The following is a 27,319-nucleotide window of genomic DNA, read 5'->3' as shown; positions in this document are numbered from 1 at the left end:
CGGTTTTAGGGCTGTTTCCGCTGTTTTCCCCCCCAGGACAAAGGGGAACCGAGGACACGGCCCCCCCCCCTCGGGTGCCCCCCCCGTGGCCCCCCTTTGGTGCCGCTCCCCCTGGTGCCCCCCCCCGCACGGAAGCGGCTCCGTGTCGCGGAAGCCGGGGCGGGACCGGCCCTTCCCGCCCCCCCCCCCCCCCGGATCCCTCCGCTCCCGGCGCCGCTCCGGGACCCGCTCCCGACCCCTCCCCACTCCGGGACCCCCCCACCATGAAGCCCCCCCCGCTGGGGACCCTGCTGCGGGCTCTGGGCCGCCGCGACGGCAGCGACACGGTAGGGGGGGGGACGGGGGGGGGAATTGCGGCGGGACCCCCCCTGAACCCCGTTTTCCCACGCTGAACCCCCTCTTCCCCTTTTATTCCCCCTCTTCCCACGTTGTTCCCCCTCTTCCCAAACGGGCCCCCCATTCCACCCCCGCCGTGTTCCCAGCTTCCCGGAGTAACTCCCGGTTTTCCCACGCGTACCCCCCTATTCCCACCCTGACCCCCCCCCCTTTTCCCACGCTGTTCTCTCCATTTCCCACACTAAACCCCCCCTTTCCTGCACTGAGCCCCCTTTTCCCACTTTGTCCCCCCCTTTTCCTACTCTGTACCCCCATTCCCACACCGATCCCCATTTCCCACACTAAACCCCCCTTTTCCCACTCTGTCCCCCACTTTTCCGACGTTATTCCCCACTTTTCCCACACCAGCCCCTCCATTTCCCCCCCACATCCCCATTTCCCACAATGACCCCCCTTTTCCCACACTGAACCCCCTTTTCCCACTCTGTCCCCCCTTTTTCCCACGCTGTTCTCCCCACTTCCCACACTAACCCCCCTTTTCCCACGTTATTCCCCCCTTTTCCCACGCTGACCCCCCATTTCCCACTTTATCCCCCCCTTTCCCCCCCAAACCTTCCTTTTCCCACGCTGTTCCCCACTTTTCCCACGCTGATTCTCCCCATTTCCCACACTGTCCCCCATTTTCCCACTCTGAACCCCCCTTTTCCCACGTTATCCCCCCTTTCCCCCCCCAAACCCTCCTATTCCCACGCTGTTCCCCCATTCCCACTCTGGTTTCCCTTTTCCCACGCTGTCCCCCTCTTTTTCCCACCTTGTTCCCTCCTTTTCCCACGCTGACCCCCCCATTCCCACGCTCTCCCCCCCCTCCCCCCATGGGTCCGTCCCGGGGGGGTTCGGGCCGTTCCCCCCCCCCCCGCGGGGCCCCATTTCCTGGGTTGGTCCCGGCCCCGCTTCCTGCGGTGGGAACACGGGGGGGGGGGGGGGGGGGGGGGGGCACGGACACGGGGGGGGCATGGAGGGGGCACGGGACACACGGACATGGGGGGGACACTGACATGGGGGTCACGAGGGGGTCACATCCATGTGTGTGCCCCCCCCCGCAGCCCCCCGCCCCCCCCCACAGCTTCCGGGAGAAGGCACCGCGGCGGGGGGGGCCCTGCGCGATCTGCGCGGAGCCGCTGGGGCCGCAGGGGCTGAGCTGCAGAGGTGGGACCCTGGGACACCCCCCCCGGGACCCCGCAATGGGACCTTCCTATGGGAGCCCGTAATGGAACCTCCCAAGGGAGCACCCCCCGCAGGGGGCGATGAGGGGCTGGGGGGGTCTGAGGAGGGTCCTGGGGGTGCTATGGGATGCTATGGGGTGCATTGGGGGGGTGCTATGGAGTGCTATAGGGTGCTCTGGACTGTGCTATGGGGTGCATTGGGGGATGCTATGGGGTGCTATAGGGTGCTCTGGACTGTGCTATGGGGTGCATTGGGGGATGCTATGGGGTGCTATAGGGTGCTCTGGACTGTGCTATGGGGTGCATTGGGGGGTGCTTTGAGGTGCTATAGGGTGCTCTGGATTGTGCTATGGGGTGCATTGGGGGGGTGCTATGGGATGCTATGGGGTGCTATAGGGTGCTCTGGACTGTGCTGTGGGGTGCATTGGGGGGGTGCTATGGCGTGCTATAGGGTGCTGTGGGCTGTGCTATGGGGTGCATTGGGGGGTGCTTTGGGATGCTATGGGGTGCTATAGGGTGCTCTGGACTGTGCTTGGGGTGCATTGGAGGGGTGCTATGGGGATGCTATAGGCATGCTATAGGGTGCATTGAGGTGCTATAAGGTGCTATGGAGACGCTATGGGGATGCTATGGGGGTGCTATGGGAGTCCTATAGGGGATGCTATAGGGTGCTATGGGGACTCTATGGGGATGCTAGGGGGGTGCTGTGGGGTGCTATGGGGGTGCTATAGGGATGCTATAGGGTGCATTGTGGTGCTATGGGCATGCTATAGGGATGCTATAGAGTGCATTGAGGTGCTATAGGGTGCTATGGGGACGCTATGGCGATGCTATGGGAGTGCTATGGGGGCGCTATAGGGATGCTATAGGGTGCATTGGGGTGCTATAGAGTGCTATGGGGACGATACGAGGGCGCTATGGGGATGCTATGGGGGTGCTATGGGGGTGCTATAGGGATGCTATAGGGTGCATTGACGTGCTATAGGGTGCTATGGGGACTCTATGGGGACGCTATGGGGATGCCTCAGGGTGCTGTGGGGGTGCTATGGGGCGCTATGTGGTGCTATGGAGATGCCATGGAATTCTATGGGGCGCTGTGGGGCCGGGGGGTCCCTGATGCCCCTTTCCTGTGCCTGCAGTCTGCAAGCTGAGCTGCCACAAGCGGTGCGAGGGGAAGGTACGGGGGGGGCGGGGCAGCGCCTCCCCCACTGCCCCCCCGATGCTCTGGGGTTGGGGAGGTCCCATCGTGCCCCCCCCTCGTGGCCCCCCTCGGGATGGGGGCGGGGGGGTCCCCCCCACACATCCCCCCCCCCCATTCCCCGCTATGGGCCGGGGGGGGAGGTGCCCCTGAAGGGCCCCTTTCTGTGCGCGGGACCCCCCCGCCCCCCCCGGGACAATCCCGGCTCTGTCCGGTCCCGCCAAGGACAACACCGGGGAGGGGGGGGGGGGAAGCCGAGGGGGGGCACAAGGGGGGGCTCCGGACACGCGATGGGGATGGGACCTGCAGTGGGGCCTGGGTCCTGCTGTGGCTGTGGGGCTGGGGAGACGCTATGGGGCTGGGGACATGCTATGGGGCTGGGATAGGCTATGGGGTGGTGATCCTGTATGGGGCTGGAGACATGCTATGGGGCTGGGACAGGCTATGGGGCTGGGGACACGCTATGGGGCGGGGGATACGCTATGGGGCTGGGACAGGCTATGGGGCTGGGATAGGCTATGGGGTTGTGATCCCATATGGGGCTGGGGACACGCTATAGGGCTGGGACTGGCTATGGTGCTGGGGACAGGCTATGGGGCTGGGACACGCTATGGGGTTGTGATCCTGTATGGGGCAGGGTCCCGCTATGGGGCTGGGCTCCTGCTATGGGTCCCATGGGATGACCCCGCCCCCCCGCAGGTGACGTCACCGTGCCAGGCCCCGCCCCCTCCCGAGCAGGTGAGAGCCGGGACCCCGGGTGGGGGCGGGGGACCGGGGGCGGGAACCGCCCCTCCCCCCATGACCCCCCCGTGACCTCCCCGTGACCCCGCTCTGACCCCCGCCAGCGCAGAGGCACCGCCCCCACCCGGCGCAGCGAGCACGTGGTGAGGCCCCGCCCCCCCGTGACCCCTCCATGACACCCGTGACCCCCCCGTGACCCCTGTGACCCCCCCCAGGGCTCCACCAAGTCCCTGAGCATCGCCTCACAGAGAAACACCCTGCCCAGGTATGGGGCTATGGGGGGCTATGGGGCAATGGGGGCTATAGGGGGCTGTGGGGGGCTATGGGGCAATGGGGGCTATAGGGGGCTATGGGGGGCTATGGGGCAATGGGGGCTATAGGGGGCTGTGGGGGGCTATGGGGCAATGGGGGCTATAGGGGGCTGTGGGGGGCTATGGGGCAATGGGGGCTATAGGGGGCTATGGCGGGCTATGGGGCAATGGGGGCTATAGGGGGCTGTGGGGGGCTATGGGGCAATGGGGGCTATAGGGGGCTGTGGGGGGCTATGGGGCAATGGGGGCTATAGGGGGCTATGGGGGGCTATGGGGCAATGGGGGCTATAGGGGGCTGTGGGGGGCTATGGGGCAATGGGGGCTATAGGGGGCTGTGGGGGGCTATGGGGCAATGGGGGCTATAGGGGGCTGTGGGGGGCTATGGGGCAATGGGGGCTATAGGGGGCTGTGGGGGACTATGGGGCAATGGGGGCTATAGGGGGCTATGGGGGGCTATGGGGCAATGGGGGCTATAGGGGGCTGTGGGGGGCTATGGGGCAATGGGGGCTATAGGGGGCTGTGGGGGGCTATGGGGCAATGGGGGCTATAGGGGGCTGTGGGGGGCTGTGGGGCAATGGGGGCTATACGGGGCTATGGGGGGCTATGGGGCAATGGGGGCTATAGGGGGCTGTGGGGGGCTATGGGGCAATGGGGGCTATAGGGGGCTGTGGGGGGCTATGGGGCAATGGGGGCTATAGGGGGCTGTGGGGGGCTATGGGGCAATGGGGGCTATAGGGGGCTGTGGGGGGCTATGGGGCAATGGGGGCTATAGGGGGCTGTGGGGGGCTATGGGGCAATGGGGGCTATATGGGGCTGTGGGGGGCTATAGTGGGCAATGGGGGCTATATGGGGCTGTGGGGGGCTATGGGAGCTGTGGGGGGCTATGGGGCAATGGGGGCTATACGGGGCTGTGGGGGGCTATAGGGAGCTGTGGGGGGCTATGGGGCAATGGGGGCTATAGGGGGCTATGGGGGGCTATGGGGCAATGGGGGCTATAGGGGGCTATGGGGGGCTATGGGGCAATGGGGGCTATAGGGGGCTGTGGGGGGCTATGGGGCAATGGGGGCTATAGGGGGCTGTGGGGGGCTATGGGGCAATGGGGGCTATAGGGGGCTGTGGGGGGCTATGGGGCAATGGGGGCTATAGGGGGCTGTGGGGGGCTATGGGGCAATGGGGGCTATAGGGGGCTGTGGGGGGCTATGGGGCAATGGGGGCTATAGGGGGCTGTGGGGGGCTATGGGGCAATGGGGGCTATAGGGGGCTGTGGGGGGCTATAGTGGGCAATGGGGGCTATATGGGGCTGTGGGGGGCTATAGGGAGCTGTGGGGGGCTATGGGGCAATGGGGGGCTATAGGGAGCTGTGGGGGGCTATGGGGCAATGGGGGCTATAGGGGGCTATGGGGGGCTATGGGGCAATGGGGGCTATAGGGGGCTATGGGGGGCTATGGGGCAATGGGGGCTATAGGGGGCTGTGGGGGGCTATGGGGCAATGGGGGCTATAGGGGGCTGTGGGGGGCTATGGGGCAATGGGGGCTATATGGGGCTGTGGGGGGCTATAGTGGGCAATGGGGGCTATATGGGGCTGTGGGGGGCTATGGGAGCTGTGAGGGGCTATGGGGCAATGGGGGCTATACGGGGCTGTGGGGGGCTATAGGGAGCTGTGGGGGGCTATGGGGCAATGGGGGCTATAGGGGGCTATGGGGGGCTATGGGGCAATGGGGGCTATAGGGGGCTATGGGGGGCTATGGGGCAATGGGGGCTATAGGGGGCTGTGGGGGGCTATGGGGCAATGGGGGCTATAGGGGGCTGTGGGGGGCTATGGGGCAATGGGGGCTATAGGGGGCTGTGGGGGGCTATGGGGCAATGGGGGCTATAGGGGGCTGTGGGGGGCTATGGGGCAATGGGGGCTATAGGGGGCTGTGGGAGGCTATGGGGCAATGGGGGCTATAGGGGGCTGTGGGGGGCTATGGGGCAATGGGGGCTATAGGGGGCTGTGGGGGGCTATGGGGCAATGGGGGCTATAGGGGGCTGTGGGGGGCTATAGTGGGCAATGGGGGCTATATGGGGCTGTGGGGGGCTATAGGGAGCTGTGGGGGGCTATGGGGCAATGGGGGGCTATAGGGAGCTGTGGGGGGCTATGGGGCAATGGGGGCTATAGGGGGCTATGGGGGGCTATGGGGCAATGGGGGCTATAGGGGGCTATGGGGGGCTATGGGGCAATGGGGGCTATAGGGGGCTGTGGGGGGCTATGGGGCAATGGGGGCTATAGGGGGCTGTGGGGGGCTATGGGGCAATGGGGGCTATAGGGGGCTGTGGGGGGCTATGGGGCAATGGGGGCTATAGGGGGCTGTGGGGGGCTATGGGGCAATGGGGGCTATAGGGGGCTGTGGGGGGCTATGGGGCAATGGGGGCTATAGGGGGCTGTGGGGGGCTATGGGGCAATGGGGGCTATACGGGGCTGTGGGGGGCTATAGGGAGCTGTGGGGGGCTATGGGGCAATGGGGGCTATGGGGGGCTATGGGGCAATGGGGGCTATAGGGGGCTATGGGGGGCTATGGGGCAATGGGGGCTATAGGGGGCTATGGGGGGCTATGGGGCAATGGGGGCTATAGGGGGCTGTGGGGGGCTATGGGGCAATGGGGGCTATAGGGGGCTGTGGGGGGCTATGGGGCAATGGGGGCTATAGGGGGCTGTGGGGGGCTATGGGGCAATGGGGGCTATAGGGGGCTGTGGGGGGCTATGGGGCAATGGGGGCTATAGGGGGCTGTGGAGGGCTATGGGGCAATGGGGGCTATAGGAGGCTATGGAGGGCTGTGGGGCAATGGGGGGCTATAGGAGGCTATGGGGCAATGGGGGCTATAGTGGGCTATGGGAGGCTATGGAGGCTATAGTGGGCTATGGGGGACTATGGGTAATGGGGGCTATAGGGGGCTATGGGGGACTATGGGGTTATGGGGGTCATGGGTTATGGGACGATGAGGGCACAGGGGGCTATGTGGTGGGGGAGCCTGGAGGTTGTGGGGTGCTGACAGAGGTTGGGAGGGGTCAGGCAGCCATGGCTGTGGGGCAGGGGGTGACCCCGGGGGGGGTGCAGGGACCCCAAAGTTTCCGCACATCCCCATATCCCATAAGCAATGTCCTACATCCCATAACCCAAATCCCTATATCCCATACCCCACATCCTATGCCCTATATCCCTCCACACCTATATCCCATATCCCACATCCTATGCCCTATATCCCTATATCCCTCTATCCCTATATACCCATGCCCTATATCCCTGTATCTCTCTATCCCTATATCCCTATATCCCTGTCTCCCTCTATCCCTATATCCTCTCTCCCTATATCCCTGTATCCCTATATCCTCGTGCCCTATATCCCTATATCCCTGTATACCTATATCCCTATATCCCCATCCCCTATATCCCTATATCCCTATAACCCTGTATCCCTGTATCCCTATATCCCTATAACTTTGTGTCCCTGTATCCCTCTATCCCTATATCCGCATGCCACCATGCCCTATATCCCTATATTCCTGTATCCCTCTATCCCTGTATCCCTATATCCCTGTATCCCTGTCTCCCTGTATCCCTATATCCCTGTATCCCTCTATCCCATATCCCTATATCCCTGTATCCCTCTATCCCTATATCCCTGTATCCCTCTATCCCATATCCCTATACCTCTGTATCCCTGTATCCCTCTATCCCTGAATCCCTCTATCCCTGTATCCCATATCCCTATATCCCTGTATCCCTCTATCCCATATCCCTATATCTCTGTATCCCTGTATCCCTCTATCCCTCTATCCCATATCCTTATATCTCTGTATCCCTGTATCCCTGTATCCCTCTATCCCATATCCTTATATCTCTGTATCCCTGTATCCCTCTATCCCTCTATCCCATATCCCTATATCTCTGTATCCCTGTATCCCTCTATCCCTGTATCCCGCTATCCCATATCCCTATATCTCTGTATCCCTGTATCCCTCTATCCCTCTATCCCATATCCTTATATCTCTGTATCCCTGTATCCCTCTATCCCATATCCTTATATCTCTGTATCCCTGTATCCCTCTATCCCTCTATCCCATATCCCTATATCCCTGTATCCCTCTATCCCTCTATCCCATATCCCTATATCTCTGTATCCCTCTATCCCTCTATCCCATATCCCTATATCCCTGTATCCCTCTATCCCATATCCCTATATCTCTGTATCCCTCTATCCCTCTATCCCATATCCCTATATCCCTGTATCCCTCTATCCCTCTATCCCATATCCCTATATCTCTGTATCCCTGTATCCCTCTATCCCTCTATCCCATATCCCTATATCCCTGTATCCCTCTATCCCTCTATCCCTCTATCCCATATCCCTATATCCCATATCCCTATATCTCTGTATCCCTGTATCCCTCTATCCCTCTATCCCATATCCCTATATCTCTGTATCCCTCTATCCCTCTATCCCATATCCCTATATCTCTGTATCCCTGTATCCCTCTATCCCATATCCCTATATCCCTGTATCCCTCTATCCCTCTATCCCTCTATCCCATATCCCTCTATCCCATATCCCTATATCTCTGTATCCCTGTATCCCTCTATCCCTCTATCCCATATCCCTATATCTCTGTATTCCTGTATCCCTCTATCCCATATCCCTATATCCCTGTATCCCTCTATCCCTCTATCCCATATCCTTATATCTCTGTATCCCTGTATCCCTCTATCCCATATCCCTATATCTCTGTATCCCTGTATCCCTCTATCCCTCTATCCCATATCCCTATATCTCTGTATTCCTCTATCCCTCTATCCCTCTATCCCTCTATCCCATATCCCTATATCTCTGTATCCCTCTATCCCTCTATCCCATATCCTTATATCTCTGTATCCCTCTATCCCTCTATCCCATATCCCTATATCTCTGTATCCCTCTATCCCTCTATCCCTCTATCCCATATCCCTATATCTCTGTATCCCTCTATCCCTCTATCCCTCTATCCCATATCCCTATATCTCTGTATTCCTGTATCCCTCTATCCCTCTATCCCATATCCCTATATCCCTGTATCCCTCTATCCCTCTATCCCTCTATCCCATATCCTTATATCTCTGTATCCCTCTATCCTTCTATCCCATATCCCTATATCTCTGTATCCCTCTATCCCTCTATCCCTCTATCCCATATCCCTATATCTCTGTATCCCTCTATCCCATATCCCTATATCTCTGTATCCCTCTATCCCTCTATCCCTCTATCCCATATCCCTATATCTCTGTATTCCTGTATCCCTCTATCCCTCTATCCCATATCCCTATATCCCTCTATCCCTCTATCCCTCTATCCCTCTATCCCATATCCTTATATCTCTGTATCCCTCTATCCCTCTATCCCATATCCCTATATCTCTGTATCCCTGTATCCCTCTATCCCTCTATCCCATATCCCTATATCCCTGTATCCCTCTATCCCTCTATCCCTCTATCCCATATCCTTATATCTCTGTATCCCTCTATCCCTCTATCCCTCTATCCCATATCCCTATATCCCTGTATCCCTCTATCCCTCTATCCCTCTATCCCATATCCTTATATCTCTGTATCCCTCTATCCCTCTATCCCATATCCCTATATCTCTGTATCCCTGTATCCCTGTATCCCTCTATCCCATATCCCTATATCCCTGTATCCCTCTATCCCTCTATCCCTCTATCCCATATCCTTATATCTCTGTATCCCTCTATCCCTCTATCCCATATCCCTATATCCCTGTATCCCTCTATCCCTCTATCCCTCTATCCCATATCCCTATATCCCTGTATCCCTCTATCCCTCTATCCCTCTATCCCATATCCCTATATCTCTGTATCCCTGTATCCCTGTATCCCTCTATCCCATATCCCTATATCCCTGTATCCCTCTATCCCTCTATCCCTCTATCCCATATCCTTATATCTCTGTATCCCTGTATCCCTCTATCCCTCTATCCCATATCCCTATATCCCTGTATCCCTCTATCCCTCTATCCCATATCCTTATATCTCTGTATCCCTGTATCCCTCTATCCCTCTATCCCATATCCCTATATCCCTGTATCCCTCTATCCCTCTATCCCATATCCCTATATCTCTGTATCCCTGTATCCCTCTATCCCTCTATCCCATATCCCTATATCTCTGTATCCCTCTATCCCTCTATCCCATATCCCTATATCTCTGTATCCCTGTATCCCTCTATCCCTCTATCCCATATCCCTATATCTCTGTATCCCTCTATCCCTTTATCCCATATCCCTATATCTCTGTATCCCTGTATCCCTCTATCCCATATCCCTGTCTCCCTGTCTCCGTGCCTGCTCCGTGTCCGGACGCGCAGGTCCCTGAGCCTGGAGCGGCTGCTGCGCCGGGGGCTGGAGCTGGACCTGTGCTACGTGAGCGAGCACATCCTGAGCCTGCGCTTCCCGCCCGCCCTGCAGGAGCCGCGGCACCGGCAGCACCTGCGCGACGTGGCCCAGATGCTGCTGTCCCGGCACCGCGACCAGTACATGGTGGGCAAGGGGGCAGGGGGCTGTACGGGGCTGTATGGGGCTGTACGGGGCTGTATGGGGCTGTATGGGGCTGTATGGGGCTGTACGGGGCTGTATGGGGCTGTATGGGGCTGTATGGGGCTGTACGGGGCTGTATGGGGCTGTATGGGGCTGTACGGGGCTGTACGGGGCTATATGGGGCTGTATGGGGCTGTATGGGGCTGTATGGGGCTGTATGGGGCTGTATGGGGCTGTACGGGGCTGTACGGGGCTGTACAGGGCTATATGGGGCTATATGGGGCTGTATGGGGCTGTATGGGGCTGTACGGGGCTGTATGGGGCTGTATGGGGCTGTACGGGGCTGTACGGGGCTGTACGGGGCTATATGGGGCTGTACGGGGCTGTACGGGGCTGTACAGGGCTATATGGGGCTATATGGGGCTGTATGGGGCTGTATGGGGCTGTACGGGGCTGTATGGGGCTGTATGGGGCTGTACGGGGCTGTACGGGGCTGTACGGGGCTATATGGGGCTGTATGGGGCTATATGGGGCTGTATGGGGCTGTACGGGGCTATATGGGGCTGTACGGGGCTGTACAGGGCTATATGGGGCTATATGGGGCTGTATGGGGCTGTACGGGGCTGTATGGGGCTGTACGGGGCTGTATGGGGCTGTACGGGGCTGTACAGGGCTATATGGGGCTATATGGGGCTGTATGGGGCTGTATGGGGCTGTACGGGGCTGTATGGGGCTGTATGGGGCTGTACGGGGCTGTACGGGGCTGTACGGGGCTATATGGGGCTGTATGGGGCTATATGGGGCTGTATGGGGCTGTACGGGGCTATATGGGGCTGTACGGGGCTGTACGGGGCTGTACGGGGCTGTACGGGGCTATATGGGGCTATATGGGGCTGTACGGGGCTATATGGGGCTGTATGGGGCTGTACGGGGCTATATGGGGCTGTATGGGGCTGTATGGGGCTGTATGGGGCTGTACGGGGCTGTACGGGGCTATATGGGGCTGTACGGGGCTGTACGGGGCTGTACGGGGCTATATGGGGCTGTACGGGGCTGTACGGGGCTGTACGGGGCTATATGGGGCTGTACGGGGCTGTACGGGGCTGTACGGGGCTGTATGGGGCTTTACGGGGCTATATGGGGCTGTATGGGGCTGTACGGGGCTGTACGGGGCTGTATGGGGCTGTACCGGGCTCTATGGGGCTGTACGGGGCTGTACGGGGCTGTATGGGGCTGTACGGGGCTATATGGGGCTGTACGGGGCTGTACGGGGCTGTATGGGGCTGTACGGGGCTATATGGGGCTGTATGGGGCTATACGGGGCTGTATGGGGCTATACGGGGCTGTATGGGGCTATATGGGGCTGTACGGGGCTGTACAGGGCTGTATGGGGCTGTACGGGGCTGTATGGGGCTGTACGGGACTATATGGGGTTGTATGGGGCTATATGGGGCTGTACAGGGCTATATGCGGCTGTACGAGGCTATATGGGGCTGTACGGGGCTATATGGGGCTGTACGGGACTATATGGGGCTATATGGGGCTGTATGGGGCTGTACGGGGCTATGTGGGGCTGTACGGGGCTATGTGGGGCTGTACGGGGCTATATGGGGCTGTACGAGGCTATATGGGGCTGTACGGGACTATATGGGGCTGTACGGGGCTATATGGGGCTGTACAGGGCTATATGGGGCTGTACGAGGCTATATGGGGCTGTATGGGGCTGTACGGGGCTATATGGGGCTGTACGGGACTATATGGGGCTGTATGGGGCTATATGGGGCTGTACAGGGCTATATGGGGCTGTACGAGGCTATATGGGGCTGTATGGGGCTGTACGGGGCTATATGGGGCTGTACGGGACTATATGGGGCTGTATGGGGCTATATGGGGCTGTATGGGGCTGTACAGGGCTATGTGGGGCTGTACGGGGCTATATGGGGCTGTATGAGGCTATATGGGGCTGTACAGGGCTATATGGGGCTGTACGAGGCTATATGGGGCTATATGGGGCTGTACGGGACTATATGGGGCTGTACGGGGCTATACGGGGCTGTATGGGGCTGTACGGGGCTATGTGGGGCTGTACGGGGCTATGTGGGGCTATATGGGGCTATATGGGGCTGTATGGGCTATATGGGGCTGTACGGGGCTGTACGAGGCTATATGGGGCTGTATGGGGCTATATGGGACTGTATGGGGCTGTATGGGACTATGTGGGGCTATTATGGGACTATATGGGGCTATTATGGTATTGTATGGGGCTGTATGGGATTATATAGGGCTATTATGGGACTGTATGGGACTATATGGGATTATATGGGGCTAATATGGGACTATATGGGACTATACGGGACTATATGGGGCTATTATGGGACTATATGGGATTATATGGGGCTATTATGGGACTATATGGGATTATATGGGGCTATATGGGGCTATATGGGGCTATATGGGGCTATATGGGGCTATATGGGACTGTATGGGGCTATATGGGATGTGGGATACGGGAACATCGTGGGACTATATGGAACTATGTGGGACTATGTGGGATAGGGGATATGGGGTATGGGAACATGGGATGTGGGATATGGGAACATGGTGGGACTATATGAGGCTATGTGGGACTATATGGGACTATGTGGGATTATATGGGACTGTATGAGGCTATATGGGATTATATGGGACTATGTGGGACTATGTGGGATGTGGGAACATGGGATATGGGATGTGGGAACATGGTGGGACATGGGGATATGGGATATGCTGGGACAGGGGATATGGGATATGGGGTAGGGGATATGGGACATGGGAAGAGGGGAACATGGGAACATGGCGGGACGTGGGGATATGGGATATGAGATATGGGAACATGGGATATGGCGATATGGGATATGGGACAGGAGACAGGCGGATATGGGACATGGGGTATGGGAACATGGGAACATGAGGACATGGGGTATGAGAACATGAGATATGGGATATAGGAACATGGGACATGGGATATGGGGTATGGGCTGTTGGATATGGGGTATGGGGTATGGGACATGGGGACATGGACAGGACATTGGGGTCCATGGGGCAGGATGTTGAGGTCATGGCGACACAGACAGGGACAGAGACAGGACATTGGGGTCCATGGGGACAAGGTCAGGGATGGGACATCAGGGTCCGTGGGGATAGGATGGGGACAGGATGGAGACAGGACATTGATGTCCTCTGGGGCAGGATGGGAACAGGATGGTGGGGTCCATGGGGATGAAACAGGGACAGGATATTGGGGTCCATGGGGTCAGGGTCAGGGATGGGACATCGGGGTCCATGGGGACAGAATGGGGACAGGATGGGGACAGGACACTGGTGTCCTCTGGGGTGGGATGAGGATGGGATGGTGTGGTCCATAGGAACAGGGTCAGGGATGGGACATCAGGGTCCATGGGGATAGGATGGGGATAGGATGGGGACAGGACACTGGTGTCCTCTGGGGTAAGATGGGGATGGGATGGGTACGGGATGGTGGGGTCCAGGGGACGAGACAGGGACAGGACATTGGGGTCCATGGAGACAGGGTCAGGGATGGGACATCAGGGTCCATGGGGACAGGATGGGGACAAAGCCCCTGACCTCCCCCCCCATCCTGACCCCCCCAGATCTTCAACCTCTCCGAGAAGCGCCGGGACCTGGCGCGCCTGAACCCCAGAGTGAGCAGGGGATGGGGGCACAGGGGGGTCCCATTGCGGGTCCCATTGAGTGCTGGGGGGGGTCTCTGGGTGCTGCTGACGCCCCCCCCCCCAGGTGCAGGACTTTGGGTGGCCGGACCCACTCGCCCCCCCCCTGGACAAGCTCTGCTGCGTCTGCAAAGCACTGGAGGGGTGGCTGAGGGGGCAGCCCCAGCGCCTGGCTGTGCTGCACTGCAAGGTGGGGTATGGGGGCTATAGGGGGTATAGGGGGCATGGAGGGTATAGGGGACTATGGATGCTATGCAGGGTATGGGGATATGTGGGATATGGGGGTATATGGGCTATGGGGGCTGTGGGGGGCAATGGGGGGGTATGGGGGCTATGGGGGGCATGAAGGGTATGGGGATATGTGGGATATGGGTGCATATGGGCGATGGGGGCTGGGGGGGCAATGGGGGGGTATGGGGTCTATGGGGGGCATGGAGGATATAGAGGACTATGGATGCTATGCAGGGTATCGGGTTATGAGAGATATGGGGGTATATGGGCTATGGTGATTATGTGGGGTATAGGGGCTATGGGGGGCATGGGGGTATAGGGGGCAATGGAGGCTATGCAGGGTATGGGGGTATGTGGCATATGGGGGTATATGGGCTATGGGGGGCAGGGGAGTATGGGGGTTATGGGAGGCAGGGGGTGGTATAGGGGACTATGGAGGCTATGCAGGGTATGGGGGTGTGGGGGCTATGGGTGCCTATGGGCTATGAAGACTATGGGGGGGCATGGGGGGATATAAGGGGTATTATGGGTGTTGGCGGGGCTATGGGGGCTATGGAGACACTGGTGGGGGGATAATGGGGGCTATGGGGGATATGAGGGGTTGGGGGGGTCATGGGGGACTATAGGAGGAACGGGGGCTATAGGGAGGGGGAGGGCAGTGGGAGGTACTGGGGGGCCCTGACCCCCCCCCTCCGTTCCTCTCCCCAGGGCAGTAAGGGCAAGGCGGGTGTCATTGTGGCAGCCTACATGCACTACAGCCAAGTGACTGCCAGGTACGGACATGGATATGGACATGGGATATGGGATATGGGACATGGATACGGGATATGGGATACGGGACATAGGGGACATGGGGGTTATGGGGTGCTATGGGGGGTTATGGGGGGTCAGGGAGTTATGGGGGTGCTATGGGGATTGTGGGGGTCAGGGGTATGGGGACTAGAAGGGGGTCTTGTGGGTTGGAGGGCACGGGGAGGGCAAAGGGAATCCTGACACCCCCCTCCCAGTGCTGAGCAGGCGCTGAGCACCCTGAGCATGAGGAAGTTCTGCGAGGAGAAGGTGGCGATGCAGCCGTCGCAGCGCAGGTGGGACATGGACGTGGACGTGGATTATGGGATATGGGATCGTGGGATATGGACGTGGACATGGGATATGGGACATGGGATCGTGGGACATGGATGTGGACATGGGAGTATGGGGACATGGACATGGAGATACAGACATGGGATCATGGGGGCATGGGACATTGGGGGACATGGGGATATGGGGACATGGAGGGCTGGGGGATGCTGGTGTTCCTGGGATGCAGGGTGCTGGGATGGAGGATGCTGATGCTCCTGAGTCCTGGGGATGTGGGGGTACAGGTTGATGGGTGCTGTGGGTGCTGTCTATGGGTGCTGTTCTATGGGTTCTATAGGTGCTGTTCTATGGGTACAGTGGGTTCTATGGGTACTGTGTATGGGTGCTGTTCTGTGGGTACAGTGGGTGCTATGGGATGCTGTGGGTGCAGTGGGTTCTATGGGTGCTGTTCTATGGGTTCTATGGGTACTGTTCTATAGGTACAGTGGGTTCTGTGCATGCTGTCTATGAGCTTTATGGGTGCTGTCTATTGGCTCTATGGGTGCTGTCTATGGGTGCTATAGGGTGCTGTTCTATGGGTACAATGGGCTCCATGGGTGCTGTTCCATGTGTTCATGGGTGCTGTCCATGGGCAGGGCCGTGGAGCTCTTTGGGGCGCTGCTCTCGGGGCGGCAGCGGCTCAGTAGCAGCCCCGTGTTCCTGCAGCACGTGCTGCTGCCCGCCCTGCCCGGCTACGGCGCGCATGGTCAGTGGGGGGGAACCGGGACCCACAACCGGGACCCACAACTGGGACCCACAACCGGTGCCCACAGCAGAGCCCCACCATTGTTAAATCCCCCCAACCAGGCTGTCGGCCCTTCCTGAAGATCTACCAAGCGCTGCAGCTCGTCTACACCTCGGGGGTCTAGTGAGTGAGTGTGAATGGGAGTGAGTGTGAATGAGTGTGAATGAGTGTGAGTGTGAATGAGTGTGAATGGGAGTGAGTAAATGAATGTGAGAGTGAATGGGAGTGAGTGTGAGTGTGAATGAGTGTGAATGGGAGTGAGTGTGAGTGTGAATGGGAGTGAGTAAATGAGTGTGAATGAGTGTGAGACTGAATGAGAGTGAGTGTGAAAGAGCGAATGAGTGTGAATGAGAGTGAGTGAGTGTGAATGAGCGAGTGTGAGCTCAATGTGAGTGTGAATGAGTGAGTCTGAATGAGAGCGAATGAGTGAGAGTGAGGGCGAATGGGAGTGAGTGAATGAGTTGAATGAGTGTGAGTGTGAATGAGAGTGAGTGAGTGCGAATGAGTGAATGCGTGAATGAGTGTGAGCTCAATGTGAGTATGAATGAGAGGGAATGGGTGAGTGAACGTGAATGGGTGAGTGTAAATGAGTGAATGAGAGAGTGAATGAGAGTGAATGAGCTCAATGTGAGTGTGAATGAGTGTGTGAGTGTAAATGAGTGTGAATGAGTTTGAGTGTGAGTGAATGTGTGAATGAGAGTGAGTGAATGTGAGTGTGAATGAATGTGAGTGAATGAGAGCGAATGATTGTGATTGAGTGCGATGGAGTGCAAATGAGTTTGAGTGTGAATGAGAGTGAATGAGCTCAATGTGTGATCGACTGTGAGTGTGAATGAGTGTGAGTGATCCCAGTGTCAGTGTGGGGGTGTCTGTGTCTCTGTGCTTTCGGGGTCGGTGTCGCTGTGTCTGTGCCTGTGTCTGTGTCCCCCTGTCCCTCACCGTGTCCCAGTGCACCCCGGGCTCTCTCCCCAGCTCCCCGGGCCCCCACAGTCTCTGCATCAGCCTGGAGCCGGCGCTGCTGCTCAAGGGCGATGTCCTGGTGGGTGCAATGGGGGTGCAGTGAGGGGTGCAATGGGGAGTGCAATGAGGGGTGCAATGGGGAGTGCAATGGGGGTGCAATGGGGAGTGCAATAGGGGTGCAATGGGGAGTGCAATGAGGGGTGCAATAGGGGGGTGCAATGGGGAGTGCAATGGGGGTGCAATGGGGAGTGCAATAGGGGGGTGCAATGAGGGGTGTAATGGGGGGGTGCAATGGGGATTGCAATGGGGGTGCAATAGGGGTGCAATGGGGAGTGCAATAGGGGGGTGCAATGAGGGGTGCAATGGGGGGGTGCAATGTTGGGTGCAATGGGCGGTGCAATGAGGGGTGCAATGGGGGTGCAATGGGGGCTGCAAGGGCTGCAAGGTGCACACATGCTGCACAAGGGCTGCGTCGTTCAAGGGGCACATGCGAGGGGGGCACACACGGGCTGCTGGTGTGGGGGATGCAAGAGGTGTGTGTGCAGTGGGTGCTGCTGTGGGTGCTATGGGGTGCTGAGGGGTGCTACGGAGTACTAGGAGTGCTGTAGGGTGCTATTGGGTGCTGTGGGTACTATGGGGGCTGTGGGCTGCTAACAGGTACTGCAGGGTGCTATGGGGTGCTACAGGGTACTATGGGATGCTATGAGGTGCTATGGATGCTATGGGGGGCTATGGATGCAATGGGGTGCTGTGGGTGCTACGGGAAGCTATGGGGTGCTAGAGGTGCTATGGGATGCTGTGGGGGGCTATGGGTGCTAGGGATGCTGGGGGGGCTATGGGATGCTAGGGGGTGCTATGGGTGCTATGGGATGCTAGGGGGTGCTAGAGGTGCTATGGGATGCTGTGGGGTGCTATGGGTGCTAGGGATGCTGGGGGGGCTATGGGTGCTATGGGGGTGCCCGTGGTGCCGTTGCACACTCAGCCTTGCACCCGCCTGTGCGCAGGTCACGTGTTACCACCGGCAGCTGGGGGGGCGCGAGCCCGTGTTCCGGGCCCAATTCCACACGGGAATGCTGCGGGGGGGGCGGCTGAGGCTGCCCCGGGGCGAGCTGGACCTGGCCTGGGAAGGTGGGAATGGGATGAGGATGGAATGGGAATGGAATGGGAATGGAATGGGAATGGGATGGGAATGGGATTGGATGGGGATAGGGTGAAATGGGAATGGAGTGGGATGGGATTGTATGGGGATGGGAATGGGAATGGGATGGGGATGGGATTGGATGGGGATGGGGATGGGGATGGAGATGGGAATGGGACATGGATGGGATTGGATGGGAATGGGGTGAAATGAGAATAGAATGGGATGGGATTGGATGGGAATGGGGTGGAATGGGAATGGGATGGGATGGGGATGGGATTGGATTGGATGGGAATGCGATAGAATGGGGAAAGAGATGTGAATGTGAGTGAGGATAGGAATGAGATGGGATGGGAATGGGGATGTGAATGGGAATGGGAATAGGACGGGGCTTGGAATGGGATGGGGATGGGAATGGGGATGGGACAGGGATGGCTGTTTGGGACTGGGTGGGGTTCCAGGAATGGCTCCGGGCTGGGGGTGGAGGTGCTGGGTCCGGGCTGGGGGGGGCAGCTCCGGTCTCTCCCCCCCAGACGAGCGCTTCCCCCCCGAGGGCAGCGTCGAGTTCGTTTTCTCCTCGGGCCCTGAGAAGATCCAAGGTGAGGGGGGGAGGGGTCAGCGCGGGGCCCCCCCTCGGCCCCGCAGGCACCCACAGCCCCCCTGTGCCCCCCCCAGGTTGGGACCCCCCCGGCGCCCCCCCCGCGCCCGTGGATTACGGGGTCCTGGACCCCGCCGTGCGCAGGGACTCGTACGAGGGCTTCGACCTGAGGCACCAGGACAGCCTGGAGGGTACGGGCACGGCGCGGGGCACCCCGGGACACCCCCATGGGTTACCCTATGGGACATCCCTATGGGATACCCTCATGGGATACCCTATGGGATACCCTATGGGATACCCCTCTGGCATAACCCTATGGGACATCCCTATGGGACACCCCTATAGGATACCCCTATGGAACACCCCTATGGGATACTCCTATGGGATACTCCTACGGAACACCCCTATGGTATACCCCTATGGGATACCTATGGGACACCCCTATGGGATAACCCCATGGGATACCCTATGGGACATCCCTATGGCACACCCCTATAGGATACCCCTGTGGAACACCCCTATGGGATTCCCCCATGGGATGCCCAATGGGACATCCTATGGGACATCCTCCAGGACACCCCTATGGGATACCCCTATGAGACATCCCGCAGGACACCCCCTCCATAGGACACCCTATGGGACATCCTTCCCTGGGATATCCCCCCACCCCGGGATCCCACCTATGAGACACCCCTATGGGATACACCATTGGACACACTAAGGGACACCCTATAGGACACCCCTCCCAGGACACCCCCCCTATGGAACCCCCCCCAATGGAACCCCCATCCCTGTGACCCCCCCATGAAACCCCTCCATGGGCCACCCCTATGGGATATCCCTATGGGACACCCCCATTGGACACCCCAGTGGGACCCCCCTGCCCTGGACCCTCCCTGCAATTCCCCCATGGGACCCCCAGCCCAGAGACCCCCCCATAGGCACTGGGCCCCCCCCCAGGGTTGGGTTGTGAGGGGTTGGGTTGTGGGGCTCAGCCCCCCCCTCACGGTGCCCCCCCCCCGCAGAGCTCCCGTTGGACTCCAGCCCCTACCAGGGGGGGCAGCGGCTGCGGCACCCCTGGAGCCCCGGGGGGGGCCCCCCGAGCCCGGCCCCCCCCAGCCCTGAGCCCCCCAGCCCGGAGCCCCTCCCCGGCCGCCCCCCCCCCCCCACCGCGGCCGAGCGCCAGGAGCTGGAGCGGCTCCTGGGGGGCTTCGGAGTGCGGGGGGGGCCCCAGGAGGAGCGGGAGACCCCGATCCTGGGGGATGAGCCCGGCGGGACCCCCCCATCCCATGGGATGGCAGCGTCCTATGGGAGCCCCATGGCCTATGGGGCTGCAGCATCCCTCGGGAGCCCTGCATCCCATGGGACCACAGCGTCCTATGGGAGCCCTGCATCCCTCGGGAGCCCCACATCCTATGGGAGCCCTGCATCCCACGGGAGCACAGCACCCTATGGGAGCACAGCATCCCACGGGACCCCAATATCCCATGGGACCACAGCACCCTATGGGAGCCCTGCGTCCCACGGGACTACAGCATCCTATGGGAACATAGCACCCTATGGGATCACAGCATCCTATGGGACCACAGCATCCCTCGGGAGCCCCACATCCTATGGGACCCCAATGCCCCAGAGAACCCCAACACCCCATGGGAGCCCCACGTCCCAAGGGAGCCCAGCATCCCATGGAACCACAGCACCCTATGGGACCCCAACATCCCATGGGACCCCCACATCCTATGGGACTCCCACTTCCTATGGCACTCCAGCATCCTATGGGACCCCAGCAGCCTACAGCACCCCAACCCCACAGGGGACCCCAACATCCCCTGGGAGCCCGACACCTTATGGGACCCTGACATCCCTTGGAACCACAGCACCCTATGGGACCCCAACATCCCATGGGACCCCCACATCCTATGGATCCCCAATGCCCCAGGGAAACCTGACATTGTATGGGACCACAGCACCCTATGGGACCCTGACACCCCACGGGACCCCAACATCCCATGGGAGCCCAGCATCCCCTGGGACCACAGCATCCTATGGGACCACAGCACCCTATGGGATCGCTTCCCCCCCCGCCCCCCCCCTGTGCCGCCGGGCCAGCCTGGCCGCCCCCTGCTCCTGCCACCGCCCCCCCAGCCCTGAGGCGCCCCGCGATCGGGGGGGGCTCCCCGCGGGGGGGGGGGGCAGGCGGGGGGTGCAGCGCTCGCTCTCCGAGGGGCCCCCCCCGCTCTATGGGCTGGGGGGGGGCGCGGCCTGGGGGGGCCTCCCCCCCCCCCCGGCTCCCCCCGCCGAGGAGCCCCCCCCTTGTCCCCACTGCGGCCGCCCCGGCTTGGGGCTGAGCTGGAGCCGCCCCCCTCGGGCCCCCCCCGGCAAAGGGGGGTGCGAGCCCACCGGGCTGGAGACCCCCCAGCAGGAACCCAATGGTGAGCGGGGGGGGTATGGGGGGGAATGGGGCTAATGGGGGTCTAATGGGGCTATTGGGGGGTAATGGGGTTATGGGGGGGGAATGGGGTTATGGGGGGCTAATGGAGGGGTAATGGGGCTAATGGGGTTATGGGGGGGTAATGGGGCTAATGGGGTTATGGGGGGCTAATGAGGAGGTAATGGGGCTAATGGAGGGTAATGGGGTTATGGGGAGGCTAAAGGCACTAATTGGGGGTAATGGGGGGCTTATAGGGGGGCAATAGGGGGATAGTGGGGGGCCATGGGGGCTATTAGAGTCTGTTGGGGGCTGGGAGGTGTTGGGGGGGGCTAAAGGGGTTAATGGGAGGGTTATGGGGGCCTAATGGGGGGGCTACTGCCACTAATGGGGGGTAACAGGAGCTAAAGTGGGGTTATGAGGGGGTTAATGGGCTCCATTGGGGTCCCCACGCGGGGCTGCCCCCCCCCCTCCCCCCCAGGTCGCAGGAGCCCAGGGTCGGGGCTCCCCTGGCGCCACCCCCCCGAGAGCCCGGAGCCCCCCCCCGGCAGCTCCCCCACCCCCGCCTTCCCCCCCCCCTCCCTCTACCACCCCCCTTCCCCCTCCCCGGCCCCTCCCCCCCCCGCGCCGGGGGGGCCCCGCGCCTCGCCCCCCCCCCCGCAGCTCGCGGCCGACGCGGGGGGGGCCGGGGGGAGCGGGGACCCCCCCGGAGCCGGAGCCCCCCCCGCGGGCGGCTCCTTCGTGCAGGACACGAGCAAGTTCTGGTTCAAACCCGGGCTGAGCCGGGAGAGAGGTGCGGGGGGGGCACGGGGGGGCCCATGTGGGGCTATGGGGGGAGCTATGGGGGGCGTCTATGAGGGGCTATAAGGGGGGGCAATGGGGGCTATGGGGTGTCTCTGGGGGGTCTATGTGGGGCTATGGGGTGGTCCATGTGTTGCTATGGGGGGGTCCATGTGTTGCTATGGGGGGGTCCATGTGGGGCTACGGGGTGGTCCATGTGTTGCTGTGGGGGGGTCCATGTGTTGCTATGGGGGGGTCCATGTGTTTCTATGGGGGGGTCCATGTGTTGCTATGGAGGGGTCCATGTGTTTCTATGGGGGGGTCCATGTGTTGCTATGGAGGGGTCCATGTGTTGCTATGGGGGGGTCCATGTGTTGCTATGGAGGGGTCCATGTGTTGCTATGGGGGGGTCCATGTGTTGCTATGGGGGGGTCCATGTGTTTCTATGGGGGGGTCCATGTGTTGCTATGGAGGGGTCCATGTGTTGCTATGGGGGGGTCCATGTGTTTCTATGGGGGGGTCCATGTGTTGCTATGGGGGGGTCCATGTGTTGCTATGGAGGGGTCCATGTGTTGCTATGGGGGGGTCCATGTGTTTCTATGGGGGGGTCCATGTGTTTCTATGGAGGGGTCCATGTGTTGCTATTGGGGGGGTCCTCACCGTGCGCCCCCCAGCGGTGGCGCTGCTCCAGCGCGAGGCTCCCGGCTCGTTCCTCATCCGCCAGAGCAGCAGCTTCCGGGGGGCCTTCGGGCTCGCGCTGAGGGTGGGGGAGCCCCCCCCGCGCTGCCCCCCCGGCAGGGGTAGGAGCCTCCCCCACAGAGACCCCATAGGGACCCCATAGAGACCTTATAGAGATCCCATAGAGACCCCATAAAGATCCCATAGAGACCCCATAGGGACCACATAGAGATCCCATAGAGACCTTATAGAGATCCCATAGAGATCCCATAGAGACCCCATAAAGATCCCATAGAGACCCCATAGGGACCACATAGAGACCCCATAGGGACCACATAGAGATCCCATAGAGACCCCATAGGGACCACATAGAGATCCCATAGAGACCTTATAGAGACCTTATAGAGATCCCATAGAGACCCCATAAAGATCCCATAAAGACCCCATAGGGACCACATAGAGATCCCATAGAGACCCCATAAAGATCCCATAGAGACCCCATAGGGACCACATAGAGACCCCATAGAGACCTTATAGAGATCCCATAGAGACCCCATAAAGATCCCATAGAGACCCCATAGGGACCACATAGAGACCCCATAGAGACCTTATAGAGATCCCATAGAGACCCCATAAAGATCCCATAGAGACACTATAGAGATCCCATAGAGACCCCATAGAGACCTTATAGAGATCCCATAGAGATCCCATACAGACCCCATAGAGATCCCATAGAGACCCCATAGAGATCCCATAGGGGCCCCATACAGACCCCATAGAGATCCCATAGGGACCCCATAGAGACCCCATAGAGACCCCATAGGGACCCCATACAGACCCCGTAGAGACCCCATAGAGATCCCATAGGGACCCCATACAGACCCCATAAAGATCCCATAGAGACCCCATAAAGATCCCATAGAGATCCCATAGAGACCTTATAGAGATCCCATAGAGATCCTATAGAGACCCCCATACAGACCCCATAGAGATCCCATAGAGACCTTATAGAGATCCCAAAGGGACCCCATAGAGATCCCATAGAGACCCCATAGAGATCTCATAGAGATCCCATAAAGACCCCATAGACCCACCCCATAGAGACACCACAGAGACCCCATAGAGACCCCACAGGGACCCCATAGAGACCCCATAGACCTCCCCTGCAGAACCGCCCCAATAATACCCGCCCCATAGACCATCTCTAGACACCTCACTGCACCCCATAGACCCCCCCACCCCATAACCTGCCCCCCATAGACCCCCCCCACCCCATAGACACCCCCACCAAGGGCAGGGACCCCCATGTCCCCAAAGATCCCCCCTGCACCCCATCCACCCCCATCACCCATTGACCCCCCCATCACCCCCTGTCCCCAAGGGCAGGTTTCGGGGTGCAGCAGCTCCGCTGTACCGGGGGGGGGAGGGGGGCACCCATGGGTGCTGACCCCCCCCATGCCCCCCCCAGGGGACCCCCAGGAGCAGCTGGTTCGGCACTTCCTGATCGAGACAGGGCCGCGGGGGGTCAAGATCAAGGGGTGCCCCCAGGAGCCCCACTTCGGTCAGGGGGGACCCCGGGGGGGTTTGGGGTCCCAAGGTGGGGTTTGGGGTCCCTGGGGGTGTTTTGGGGCTCCATGGGGAGGTTTTGGGGTCCTAAAGGGGGTTTTGGGGTTCTTAGGGGGGTCCCAAAGGGGGTTTTGGGGTCCCTGGGGGTGTTTTGAGGGTCCGGGGGGGGAGTTGGGGTCCTAAAGGGGGTTTTGGGGTCCAAAAGGGGGGTTTTGGGGGTCCCTGGGTGGGTGTTGGGGTCCCTTGGTTGGGGTTATTTTGGGGTCCTTAGTGGGATTTTGGGGCCCATTGGGGTGTTTTGGGGGTCCAAGGGTGGGGGTTTGGGGTCCCAAAGGGGCTCTTGGTGTCCTAAAGAGGTGTTTTGGGGGTCCTAAAAGGGGGTTTGGGGTCCTAAAGGGGGGGGGTTGGGGTCCTAAAGGGGTGTTTTAGGGTCCCCGGGGGTGTTTGGGGGGTCCCTGGGGGGGATGTTGGGATCCCTTGCTTGGGGTTATTTTGGGGTCCTTAGGGGGGTCCCAAAGGGGGTTTTGGGGTCTCTGGGGGTGTTTTGGGGGTCCATGGGGGGGGTTGGGGTCCTAAAGGGGGTTTTGGGGTCCCCGGGGTGTTTTGGGGGTCCTTGGGTTACTGTTGGGGTCCTAAAGGGGTATTTTGGGGTGTCTGGTGGGATTTTTGGGTCCCTGGGGGTATTTTTGTGTCCCAAAGGAGCTTTTGGGGTGCCTGCGGGGGGGGTTGGGTCCTAAAGGGGGGTTTGGGGTCCATGGGGGTGCTCAGCGGTGCCCCCCCGCAGGCAGCCTGCCCGCCCTGGTCCTGCACCACTCCATCAGCCCCATCTCCCTGCCCTGCGCCCTGCGCATCCCCACCAAAGGTACCGCCCCCCCCAATGGGTGCCCCCCCCAATGGGTGTCCCCCCCAAGGGGTGCCCCCCCCATAACGAGGTGTTCCCCCCCCACCCCAGACCCCCTGGAGGACGCCCCCGAGGGGCCGGTGCCCCCCAACATGAGCACGGCGGCGGAGCTGCTGCGCCAGGGGGCAGGTGGGGGGCAATGGGGGGGTACAGAGATGGGGGGGGCTCTGGGATAGGGGGATACTGGGATGGGGGGCACTGGGATGGGGAACACTGGGATGGGGGCACTGGGATTGAGATGCGCTGTGATGGGGGGCACTGGGATCAGGGGATACTGGGATGGGGGTTACTGGGATGGGGAACACTGGGATGGGGGGCACTGGGATCGGGATGCACTGGGATGGAGGGCACAGGGATGGGGATCATTGGGATTGGGGGTTACTGGGATGGGGGGCACTGGGATGGAGAGGGGAGCACTGGAATGAGAGCATTGGGATTGGGAGCATTAGGAATGAGGGATGTGGGGGGATGGGGGGATACTGGGATGGAGGACACTGGTATTGGGGTCACTGGAATGGGGGGGGCTCTGGAATGGGGATCACTGAAATGGGGACTCTGGGATCAGGTTACTGGGATCGGGCAGCACTGGGATAGGGGGTTACTGGGATCAGGAGGAACACTGGGATGGGGAGAACTGGAATAGGAGTTACTGGGATGGGGGTCACCGGTGTCAGGGTCACTGGGATGGGGGCTCTGGGAGTCGCTGGTGTCGGGGGGGGTCCCCGCTATGGGGGGTCCCCGCTATGGGGGTCCCTCACTCCCCCCCCCAGCCTGCCGCGTGCTCTACGTGGGCTCCGCGGACACCGAGTCCCTGACGGGGCCGCCCGCGGTGGCCAAGGCCGCGGGTTCGATCCTGGCGGACCCCGCGCGGGCCCCGCCCGGCCCCGTCCACTTCAAGGTGACCGCGCAGGGGATCACGCTCACGGACACGGAGCGCAGGTGGGGACCCCCCAATGGGAACCCCCCATTGTCACCCTCCCATGGGACCCCCCCATGGGCCCCTCCCCCATGGGCCCCCCCATTGCCACCCCCCCCAAGCCATCCATTGGGGGACCCCCAACACCCATGGGATCACCATTGGGGTTCCCCCCCCAACCATCACCTGGGGGTCCCCCCATGGGACCCCCCCATTGTCAACCCCCACCCCTGAGCCATCCACTGGGGGGACCCTCCCACCCATGGGACCATCATTGGGGGCCCCCCCCATGCACCATGATTTAGGGAACCCCCAAACCCCTTCTCCTCCAACCATCTTCTGGGGGACCCCCCCAAACTATCTATGGGGGGGTCCCAAACCCCCTCCCAGCATCACATCCCCCCCCCGGGGATGATCATGTGGGGGGGCCCCCCAGTTCCCATCCCCACCCCCCCATCATTTGGGCTCCCCCCACAACCATCATATGAGGGGGTCCCAATCCCCTTCCCAGCATCACCGCCCCCCAACCCATCACCTATGGGCCCCCCCCGGTGCATGAGGGTACCCCCCCATCTCACCCCATGCCCCCCCCAGGCTCTTCTTCCGCCGGCACTACCCCACCAGCAGCATCACCCACTGCAGCACTGACCCACAGGACCGCAGGTGAGGGGGGAACGCCTTGGGGGGGGGGGGGGCACATTGTGTGGGGGGGGTAATGAGCACCCCATTAACACCAACACCCCCCCCCCAGATGGGTGAATCCAGATGGAACCACCTCCAAGTAAGTACCATGGGGGAAAAGGGGGATCATGATGGGGAGGGACCCCCCATCATTCTTCCCCCCCCCATCATTTTTCCCCCCCCATCACTCTTCTCCCCCCCCATCATCTCCCCCCCATGCCTCTTTAACCCCCCCATATGGCTCTGTGCCCTGCCCCCCATTTCTCTGTGCCTCCCCCAGGATCTTTGGCTTCGTGGCTCGGCAATGGGGGGGCCCGGGGGGGGCCAATTCCTGCCACCTCTTTGCTGAGCTGGACCCGGAGCAACCGGCCGGAGCCATCGTCACCTTCATCACCAAGGTGCTGCTGGGCACCCGCCGCCAATGAGGGCCCCCCTGGACCCCCCCACTGCCGGGGGGGGGTCCCCAATAAAGCCAAGCCTG

General features: G+C 60.5%; 1 protein-coding gene across 1 annotated transcript; it reads left to right on the top strand.

Moving 5' to 3' along the window:
• Positions 1–253: 253 nt before the first annotated feature.
• TNS2 (tensin 2) lies at positions 254–27,307 on the top strand. The gene is made up of 28 exons (XM_080635617.1): positions 254–326; positions 1,440–1,542; positions 2,699–2,736; positions 3,457–3,495; positions 3,603–3,641; positions 3,714–3,763; positions 10,201–10,372; positions 14,020–14,070; positions 14,165–14,287; positions 15,037–15,101; positions 15,336–15,413; positions 16,044–16,153; positions 16,255–16,315; positions 17,165–17,231; positions 18,157–18,280; positions 18,824–18,889; positions 18,966–19,079; positions 19,914–21,320; positions 21,798–21,889; positions 21,980–22,109; positions 22,771–22,896; positions 24,243–24,335; positions 25,125–25,202; positions 25,293–25,370; positions 26,012–26,180; positions 26,752–26,820; positions 26,909–26,938; positions 27,119–27,307. The coding sequence occupies exons 1-28, from the start codon at positions 264–266 to the stop codon at positions 27,261–27,263; spliced, it is 3,780 nt and encodes a 1,259-aa protein (XP_080491743.1). The 5' UTR covers positions 254–263; the 3' UTR covers positions 27,264–27,307.
• The last annotated feature ends 12 nt before the right edge of the window (positions 27,308–27,319 follow it).

The sequence above is a fragment of the Psittacula echo genome, assembly GCF_963264785.1.
Source record: "Psittacula echo genome assembly, chromosome: 27".
NCBI classification, from domain to species: Eukaryota; Metazoa; Chordata; class Aves; order Psittaciformes; family Psittacidae; genus Psittacula; species Psittacula echo.
Note: the sequence above shows the minus strand (reverse complement) of the source record. Positions and strands in the feature narration are given on the sequence as shown.